Source organism: Psammomys obesus, unplaced genomic scaffold (assembly GCF_907164565.1).
Source record: "Psammomys obesus unplaced genomic scaffold, mPsaObe1.curated_primary_1811, whole genome shotgun sequence".
NCBI classification, from domain to species: domain Eukaryota; kingdom Metazoa; phylum Chordata; class Mammalia; order Rodentia; family Muridae; genus Psammomys; species Psammomys obesus.
Window position 1 is genome coordinate 4,206,776 of NW_026596134.1, and position 10,338 is coordinate 4,217,113.

Below are 10,338 nucleotides of genomic sequence, written 5' to 3' on the forward strand. Positions count from 1 at the left end.
GTGTGTGTGTGTGTGTGTGTGTGTGTGTGTGTGTGTGTGTGTGTGTGTATGTGGAGGTCAGAGGATAAACTTGCAAGAGCTGGTTCTCTTCTTCCACCAAGTAGGTCTAGGGGATTGAACTCAGGTCTTCAGTCTTGGTAGCAAGGGCCTTTAGCCACTGAGCCATCTCATTGACCAGTGTCAAAATTTTAACATGTGTATTTCTGAAAGCAAAGCATCACTTGAACTTGAGTGGAAAAATATATATATATATATGTATATATATATATATATATATATATATATATATATATATCTGCCATTTATTTGGCGCAAAAATTGTTGTTTCATGTCTTTTAAAACACAAATAAGGAAGCCTTCTTTAAATATGTTTTCTGGATTAGATTTCATAAACTGCTCAATTTAAAGGGGAGGCATTTCCCTTCCGTGGCATGTGCTAAAATAGATGGCCGACCAACATCTAATCTTTTGATTTCCATGAGTATGATTCCATAATCTTAAATATTAATTCTTGTCGAGAGAGGCTCTGCAGCATCAGTTTAAACCAGTGTCTTGGAGTTTGTCATCAGAGCATGACATTAATCAGTGAGCAGCAGACAATCACTATGTATTTATTTGAGTGTAAAATCTTGGCAGAGGGGAAGGGACTATTGCCGCCTCCTTCCACAGTGAAAATGAGCTAAACACACTGAATGGTGGGGAAAGACCACCAGTGCTTATGAGGGGTGGCAGCTAATCCCTACAACCCTAGCATTCAGGAGACTGAGGCAGAAGGATTGCTGTGCGTGAAAGGCAAGGCTACACAGTAAGACTCTGTCTCAAAAAAGCCAGAGCAACAAACAGCTCTATCATGATCATTAGAGCCCTAAATTTTACTCAGCTTTGATTATCTTTACTAAGCTCGCTGCTTCTCTGTGTCTGTCTACTTAACTGCTCTTTTAGATTGGTAAGAAGGCCATAAACTCCTATTCCCCTGGCCCCAAAACCATTCATCTGTGCAATGATCATTCCCATGTTGTCGCTTCAGGAAGACAATGGGTGTGGCATTTGAACAGGAACCTCAATCATGAGAACTTGCCCTGAAAATTTGATTAAAAAAAAAAGAAAAGTTACCAGTAAAAGATTTAACTTTCACCAGGAGCCATTACCGACAATCTGGCCGGCGAGGAAAGGATACACCCACTCCAGCTTCAGACGCTTCGTCGGCAATTCAGCTTTTGCTTCCAAACTGTAAGAATCCACTTGGTCTTTGGGCATGTACATGGTGACGGGGCGGCCTCGAAGAAACATTTTTACATATCCTTCTTCTACAAAAACAATGAAGATGCCAGTGAGATAGCTGGGCACCCTGAAGGCAAACACCATGCTCTGGTTAGCCTGTGAATGCACACGTGGCAATTTCCCTTGTGTACCCTAAAAGATTTTTTTTTAATGCATTTGCTTATTTAATGTGTCGGTTGGTACAGGGGTCACATCGAACATGTGACTGATGGTCGAAGAACAGCTTGTGGGGGTTGGTTCCCTCCTGCCACCACGTAAGACTCGGGGAAGCAAACTCAGGCAGTCAGGCCCCGGGGAAAGCGCCTGCCCCTTGGGGGCCCCCCCCCCCCCCCCCCCCCCCATGTCCTCTGCAATCAGTGTTCCCGAGGAGATAAAACCCCACACACAGGGCCTGGAGAGGCGACTCAGGGGTTAAGAGCGTGCGCTGTTCTTCCAGAGGACCCAAGTAGGATTTTTAGCACCCACATCAGATGGCTCACAACAACCCAAGGGATCTGCTGCCCTCCACTGGCATCCTCGGGTGCTTGTGTACATGCGCGCATACCCACACACAGAGACACACACACACACACACGAAAATAAACATTACATTCAAATAAAAAATCTAACACATTAAATATCTTGAAATAAAAGTTTTGTGTCGTCATTAACTTTGAGCTTCATGCTCGAGTTCAGAACACACATGGGAATTTGTAAAAGGTCTAGGTCTGTTGAACTGGAGTCCAACAGACATTCCCTGTGGCATCTTGGTGGAGATATGTTATCCTCAGAAGAAAGCGTACCACAAAGAATCACAACTAATGAAGAAACACACTTTAAGTCTGTTACTGAGTCCAACACACATGTAATCTCAGTATCAAATCGATTTGTTACACGAGTGTAAAATATACTCCCGTGGATCTTTTACACTGTCCAGTTATTGCATATGCAAAGAATAAGAATGCTAAGTCAGCAGAAGCGCACTCAAGAATGCAGTAAAAATACTAAATAATATACAGTTTTAAAACAGGACTTCCCTGTGTAGCTCTGGCTGTCCTGGAACTCACTCTGTAGACCTGCCTGGCCTCGAACTTAGAGATCCGCTTGCCTCTGCCTTCCTGGTGGTGGGATTAAATGTGTGTGCCACCACCGCCCAGCTAAATAAATAAATCTTAAAAGTGAAATGTTTTAAAAATTTAAAACAAAAATGCTTAGAGAGAAGCTAAAAAAGGAAAACGAAAAAAAAAAGTAGAAGATCAAACAGAGAAGGAGAAGGAGAGGGGAAAAAGAGTGTGAGGAGAGACAGTAAGAGGGGAGAGACAGAGAGAGGGGAGAGACAGTGAGAAGGAAGAGACAGAGAGAGGGGAGAGAGGGGGGAGGGCAGTTTTCGAGATTGACTGTTTCTATTAAAACAACGTTGTTTTTGAGTTGGAAGGTCCATTATTATTATGTGTATGACCCTATGAACCACGGGCATGCCTGGTGTGTGGAGGCCAGAGAGGGCATCAGATCCCCTGGGACTGGAGTTGTAGATGGTTGTGAGCTGCCACGTGGGTACTGGAAACTGAACCTGGATCCTCTGTAAGAGCAGCAAGTGCTCTTAGGTGCTGAACCATCTCTCTAGGCCCCTAAAATTACTTTTGGTATTCTAAAAAAAAAAAGGGGCAAAAAAAAAAAAAAAAAAAAAAAAAATTAAAAAAGAAGTGCTGACCTGAGGCAACTTCTGCCCCTCCACCCCAATCCAACCCACTCCCAGTATTCTGACTAGAGTTTTAAGGCTAGAATATGAGGGGGAAAATGTCTCCTAGACTTATGCAGAGTTAGGGGTCAGGCCCTCCATTCTGATGCTCTTACAGATTGGAGAATCCAGGATCAGTGGTATCTAAGCCAGGCAGGGGCAGCCTGAAAAACCTGCACCAGTCCCACAGAAAACCACCTCAGACAGAATACGATGAGGACGAATTGAGTGACAATCAGAGCACTTCAACGCCTAAAGACTTTCAAACAGCACATGCAACATTTATTTATTTTTTTGTCACCCCGTGCATGCGATTCAGATCCCAGTGCACATGACATGCCTCAGTCTGGGTTTAAGGAAGCTCGACTTTGTGGTGAGAGCCGTGAAGGTGCTCACTCCCACGCACGCTGCTCCAGCCACTGCCCCAGTGATGGTCGGGATGTCCCTGCCGTGGGCACCATCCTCCCTGGCTGTACCCGGACTGGTCCACCCGTGCCTGCCATCACTGCAGGCTCGCTTACTGCTCCCTCAAGTCACCTCACATGCTGCTGCCGATCCAAGGGGCCCAGAGATGCTTCATCCAATGCTTGCCTCGCTGTGGCCCTTTGCCTGCTTGCTTATGCTCTGTCTAGCAGCCCTAGCTACGCTGCCTCTTTAACTGACCTCATCTTCATGTCCATCCCACGAGGATTCTCCTCTCAGGCCAGAAGCATCTCTCCGAACCTCGCCGCCTGTCTTCCCTCACCTCACCTCCAGCCCTTCCCCTCCCTTCTCTTCTGAGCCTCTTTCCTCCTTTTCTCACCCAAGTCTCTGTTCACTCATTGGCGAGCACAAATGGAGACTTAAAAAGTGCAGGCACCAGCCCCATCTTAGAGAAAAGGGAAGTGGGAACGATGGGGTTCAAAGTGAGATTTGAAAGGACCCCACCAGCTCTCTGTGAAACGTGAATCAATCTGGCAGGGTGCCAGGACTAACACCTATAGAATGGCATTTCCGAAAGACGTAGGGGCAGAGAGTCCACATATGAGCAATATCGAAGCCACGTGGGCACCAGGAAGGAAGGCCTATGACCAACGTCTCTTTACCTCACCATTAAAAATTTCTGGCCAGGCCAAAGCGATGTTTAGCCGTGTGCCATCGGGCACTGTCAACGCAGACGGCCTACATCTACAGTCACCACAAACACGGGGAAGCAACGCTGTTTTCAGACGTGTTAGGAGCACAACACACAGTCACCAAACCTAGAGGTGCTAGTGGGGAGAGGCCAGCAGTGCGGGGCTTCATGCCAAACAGTGGGCCCTCCAGGGCCGCCTCAGCTCTCTTCGGCTCCTCTTAGACCTGTAGCTAGCCAGTGAGGAGTGGCAATCCAAATCACAGCCGGGTGCTAAAGCCCATCCAGGTGACAGAGCACAGAAGCCTCATGCGTGGAAGCCCCTGCCTGTGGGAGCCCAGTCCCTGGACGCAGGCAGCAGCCCTGTGCGGAGAGCTGTGGGCTGGGAAGCTCTGCCTACCTTTGCAGTGCGTCACCCGGCTCTTCCCTTGGGGTTTCGGAGACTGAAGGGCTAAGACAGAGAGATGGCGGGTACCGAAAGTGTGGCCGGCCTGTCTGCCGGGGTGCCCACCGGCCAGCCGTGCTCCCCTCCCCCCAGAGGACAAGGGAACGAGGGGACACTTCAGGCATCCTGACATGTACGCTCAGGTTGCACGCCTGTGGGTTTGTGGTAATTACATTTTCACGGATTAGTCTTTATTTTGCACCAGGGCGGGGGGGGGGGGGAATGAGAAAATGAAAATCAGATGATTTATTTAATTACATACCTGTAATTATTTTTTGCATGTTTTAACTATATTGATACAGCCTGGAGTGGTGGTGAACACCTGTAATCCCAGCACTCCGGGAGGCAGAGGCAGGTGGATCTCTGTGAGTTCAAGGCCAGCCTGGTCTACAAAGCCAGACAGCCAAGGCTACACAGAGAAATCCTATCTCAAAAAAAAAAAAAAAAAAAAAGACAAAAAATAAAAATTCAGTTGATACGTTAAAAAAGAGAACATAGCATCTGCTTTCTTATGAAGTGTGATTTAGAGAGATATATGGATGGCTATCTACGAAGTACTGGTGCAGTTTAGGAAATTAGAGGCAGAAAGGGAGCAGGCGTTTTGGACAGGCTGGGACAGCTTTGGGAAGGGCAGGAGAGGTAGGCAGAGCAGGGCTAAGACAGAGGCATCTTTACCAGGGAAGTTTCTGCTCTAACCCTCACTGACTTGTCCCTGTGGGTGTGACAAGGGGCAGGTAGGGGTTTCGTCTCTACCAGTTTATTGGCGAGCTGCTGTTATCTGAGCAGCCAGTGGCTGCTTGGTGGTCCCCACAGATGCCAGAGCTGTTTTCTGAGTACCCGTGGTCTGACTCTGAGGCCACCATTTTCTATTTACCATTCAGTCAAGGTCTAAATTATAGGTCCCCCAGCCCTCAAGTCCAAGGAAACAGAACTTACCTGGACTGAATGCAGGCTCCTTGGGTTTGCTGTGAAGACAAGCCAAATAAAAACAGTATTTATTTACATGTACGTATAGTATATTTTTGCACATGTCTGTGTGTTTGTGGTGTGTGTGTATGTATAGATGTGTGCTTGCCTGTGTGTGGCTACACATGTGGTGTGCTCACGTGGAGGTCTGAGGAGACTGTCATGCTTTTCCTTGATTGTTCTCTACCTCACACATGGAGGCAGGGTCCCTCACTGAGCCTGGAGCTCACTCACTCTTTCACCCAGCATGGCTGGCCAGCATGTGCCACAGTCCCCCATCTCCAGCTCCCTCACACTGGGCTGACAGGCGCACCACCACAGCCACCGTGCCTTTGGAACTGAGCTCCAGTCCCCACTCATGCGCTGTAAGTGTTGTGCCTGCTGAGCCACCTCCCAAGCACCCCCAAGCAGTTTCTAAAGCACACCTGGGGTGTGCCCCCTCCCAGCCCCACAGCTGCATGCTACAGCCATTTTCTTACACGTGGTGTGTAAATAATATGAACTAAGAAAACAAGGCCAATTTCACTGCAAAAGAAATATGGGTATATAAAAATGTTCAGAATTAAGTGAATGAGACTGTAATCCCTATTTCTAACCAAAGTTGTGCTTTAAGGAAAGCAAATATAGGTTAAAGACTAACAGCTGGCTAGCCAAGGTGAGAGTGGCCTCGGCGAATGCATTAGGTTTAACTTTTTCTGCTCTCTCTCTCTGTCTCAGACTTAAGGAACTTATTTACAATGGTCAGAGTCCTATTTCCTGCCACAGAGAAACCTGCAAATTCATGCTTATGGCTGCACTATCTATAATGGTGGAGGTGGAGCCAGCCATATGCCCATCAACAGAAGGGGTGGAGCCAGCTAAGTGTCCATCAACAGAAGGGATGGAACTAGCTATATGTTCATCAACTGAAGAATAAAAATGTGATACAGACTCTCAATGGAGTTTTATGCAGCTGCAAAAAAAAAAATGAAATTGACAGGAAATGGATAGATCTAGAATATATTATATTAACTGAGATAACTCAGATTCAGAAAAAAAAAAGCAGCACACATTCTAGTTGGGGTTACTATCACTGTGATGAAACACATGACTAAAGCAACTTGGAGAGGAAAGGGTTTACTTCAGCTTACCCTTCCAGGTAACAATCCATGACTGAGGGAAGTCATGGCAGGAACTCAAACAGGGCAGGAACCTGGAGGCAGGAGCTGATGCAGAGAGCATGGAGGGCTGCTACCTACTGGCTTGCTCCCCATGGGCTATCTTAAATAACTAGGACCACCAGCCCAGGTGGCCTGACCCACAATGCTCTGGTCCCTCCCACATCAGCCACTAAGAAAATGTCCTCCAGGTTTGCCTACAGGCTGGCCAAATGGAGGCATTTTCTTATTGAGGTTCCCTCCTCTCTGATGACTTCAGCTTGTATCAAGTTGACATAAAACTAACCAGCACGCATGTTCTCTCATATGCGGATCCTGTCTGTATGTCTATGTAGGTATAAGCTATAAAATATGAAAGGAAACCCAAGAGGGGAGAGGAGATGAGGGGTGAGGGAAGGCAATAAAACCTATGTGGGTTTTTTTTTTTGTTTTTTGTTTTTTTTTGTTTTTTGGTTCCCTCCTCCCCCCAGTATACAGCTTGGTGGCTTCAGCTCCATATCGAACTTAGGATAGCTGTCTTTCCGTGGCTCCCCTAGCTTGTCCCCACTGTCAGGACATGAGTGACAGACAATGATCTGTGTGCTCTGCAGAAGCAAGAGTCCTGATTCTATGCCACTTATGTATTAGGCTTATAGTCAGGGTTAGGACAAGACAGGGAAAGCTAAGGAAAAAAAAGAAGGCAGCAGGGCAAACCTCCCAAGGGTGTATAAACAGAATCCGGGAGCCAGACAGGAAATCAAAAGACAGGAAACAGACTCTTTTCATCGTGATGTGGAGCACCCAGGTGAAAGGATGCGGAAGCCTTGGACCCTGACATCAATGATTCCAGTTTCCAGAAATAGGAAAGTGCACCTGCGGGCACTGGGGAGGTACCTCAGTTGATAAAGTACACGAGGACCTGGGTTCAGATCCCCGGTATCCACAGAGAAAGGTTAGTGTTGGTGGGGGAGGTGTCTGATGGACAGAGACAGGAGGATCCTGGGGCTCTCTGGCTAGCCAGCGTAGGCAATGGGGGAACTCTGGGTTCAGGGTGAGACCCAGTGTCAAAAGGGCGGGTCGGAAGTGACTGAGGAAGACAACTGTCTTAGCCTCTGGTATGCACATGTGTGAATGCTGGTGAGTACACACACACACACACACACACACACACACACACACAGCTACAGACAAATATCCACAGGAGAATTCAAACCCTCAAGGATGCTTAGGTCCCTAGGACTCTGGAAAGAAGAGACAATGGCTTCTAAGCACAAGGTGGGAACCAAAGCCAAAGGTCATGGAAGAGGCATCGAGGGGTCCTAGAGCGTTTGTGTTCCTTTAAATCAAAGCTATGCGGCGCTTAAGGGAACACATCTTCCCTTCCATAGGCTTTGCTCCTTCAACCACAAAGCGGACAGAACCACCTCGGACTGCTCGAGACAGGACAAAGTGCCAGTGCGCTGCCACTGATTGCTTCCCACTTGGCCAATTTTACCCACAGGAACCCACTTGTATCTCTATCTCTGGAGCCCTCTGTTAACAGTCACAGAAAGAACCAAATGACTAAACAACTGTCAGCACCTACTATTTAAAGCCCATTAAGAGGTAAATGGCTGCCGGGATTGAAGAGTGAAACCATCTTTTAAGGAACCAGAGACTTTGACTCCAGCACAAAACACAACTCTAAGGCCAAAGTGTGGTGTTAACAGTCAGCCTATAGGTGGCGATCTTTACCAGTTTCTTAAATGGCTCTAAGGTTTTTAAGTAATTTCATTCATTCGAGGAATGCTTGCTGGGCAGTTTTGTGTTCCAGGGACTGAGAAAAGACAATGTCTCTGACCTCCTCGGGCCCAAGGGAGGTCATGAGTGGGAATGGAGTCCGGGTGGAGGAGGGTTACAGACAGGCAGCCCAAGACACAGGCATTCTGCAAAACACCAACCTCAGGTGGGGGCTGAAGAAGGGTGAGCCTCTCTGGGTGAAGTGAAGCCTGTCCAAACACTGTCACCCCCTTCTCCACACTCTGCGGCAGCAGCGGGAAGACCACAGCACAGGCGGGTGCTGGGAGGCCTCTCCGAGTGACTTTAAGATGTACTTTAAGATGGGTTGGGCCTCATTCTATCAGTTCAGGACTGTGTCTTTCTCAGCAAACTGTTTGTCCAAACCCTTTCCCTGCTTTCCCCCCTGGTTTGTGTTTGCCACTGAGGAGGCCGGCCCCAGTCTGTCATGACGCTGTCAGCACGCCCTGTGAATCCTTTCACGCGGCCCATATGAGCAGCGCCATTTGCCATGAGCTATGTTAATGTGGAGAGAGGCTTGAGAGAATATAAACATGCCTGGGCTCATTCTCTTTTTTGTTTGGTTTGCTTTTTCATAACAGGGTTTCACTGTGTAGCCCTAGCTGTTTTAGACTCGCTTTGTAGACCAGGCTGGCTTTGAACTCACAGAGATCCTCCTGCCTCTGCCTCCCTGAGTGTTGGAATTACAGGTGTGTGCCACCATGCACAGCTCTCAGCTCTTCTTTCCTTTTCATTTTTTTTTAAAAATTATGAGTGTTTTGCTTACACGCATGCTTGTGTACCCACGTATATGTCTGGCACATACGGAGGCCAAGAGAGAGTGTTGAATCCCCTGGAACTGGGGGTACAGATGGTTGTGAGCCCCCACCCCCAGTGTGGGTGCAGGGAATGAACCTGAGCAAGAACAGAAAACATTTTTTTTTTCTTTTTCCTTTTTTGTGTGTTTGTTCGTTTTTTGGTTTTGGTTTTTTGAGACAGGGTTTTTCTATGTAGCTGTTCTGGAACTCACTCTGTAAACCAGGCTGGCCTCAAATTCAGAGGTCCGCCTTCTTCTGCCTCCCAAGTGCTGGGACTAAAGGCGTGTGCCACCATTGCCCAGACCAGAAAGCATTCCTACCACTGAGCCACCTCTCCTGCCCCACATTCTCTACTCCTTACTATGGATCCTAAGTGTTTGACTTCCTGTCACGGGGACTTTCCCAAAGTGACGAACCCTAACCTGGAATGGTGAACTGAAATAGTTGCTTTTTATCACAGGAACAGAGACAAAACTAGGACAGTCCCCGAGAAGAGAGGCATTTTTGCTGTAGGGAGATCTGTGATCAAACACCTGCAAACATGGACCCCGATACCCTGAGACAGAGCAATGTTAATCATAGCTACGCGTGACAACTGCAGGCCAGCCCGGTGGCCTGGAGGGGACCTTATTCAACCCTCATGACACATGTGAGGTAGATAATATTTTTGTGCTGAAGAATCTACCTCCCCCCCCCCCCCGCCCCGTTAAAGTACTTCAGGATCAAAGAACAAAGAGTGGGAGGGCTGGGCTTGAAGCTTGCCTGCGACTGTCAGGCTCCATCATTTTAACCTGTCTCATTAAGACAGAGAAGTGTATATTTGCTCAACAAATGTTTTCTAGGTGCCTACTAGGTGCCTTGGCATTGTTCCAGATGCTGAGCTGCTCTGAGTGGTTGAGAAAAACTGTGTTGGGCTTGAATGGGGTGGCACGTTTCTGTAATCTCAGCACTTGGAATGCTGAGGCAGGGTTGTGAGTGCCAGGCTAGGTGGGCTAACCTGAAACACATCAATGAAACCTGGTTTTATTTTTAAAGTTCCCAACACACACACACACACACACACACACACACACACACACACACACACA

General features: G+C 47.6%; 1 protein-coding gene across 3 annotated transcripts in view; it reads right to left on the reverse strand.

Annotated features, from left to right (window-relative positions):
* Positions 1-10,338, reverse strand: part of Eml1 (EMAP like 1) — a 148,294-nt gene that overhangs the window by 24,927 nt on the left and 113,029 nt on the right. For all 3 annotated transcript variants that reach the window (XM_055592928.1, XM_055592926.1, XM_055592927.1), the window contains 2 exons: positions 5,491-5,519; positions 1,178-1,307 (listed from right to left, as the gene is read on the reverse strand). In XM_055592928.1, the coding sequence (XP_055448903.1) occupies positions 1,178-1,307; positions 5,491-5,519 (159 nt within the window). The remainder of the gene's footprint in view (positions 1-1,177; positions 1,308-5,490; positions 5,520-10,338) is intronic.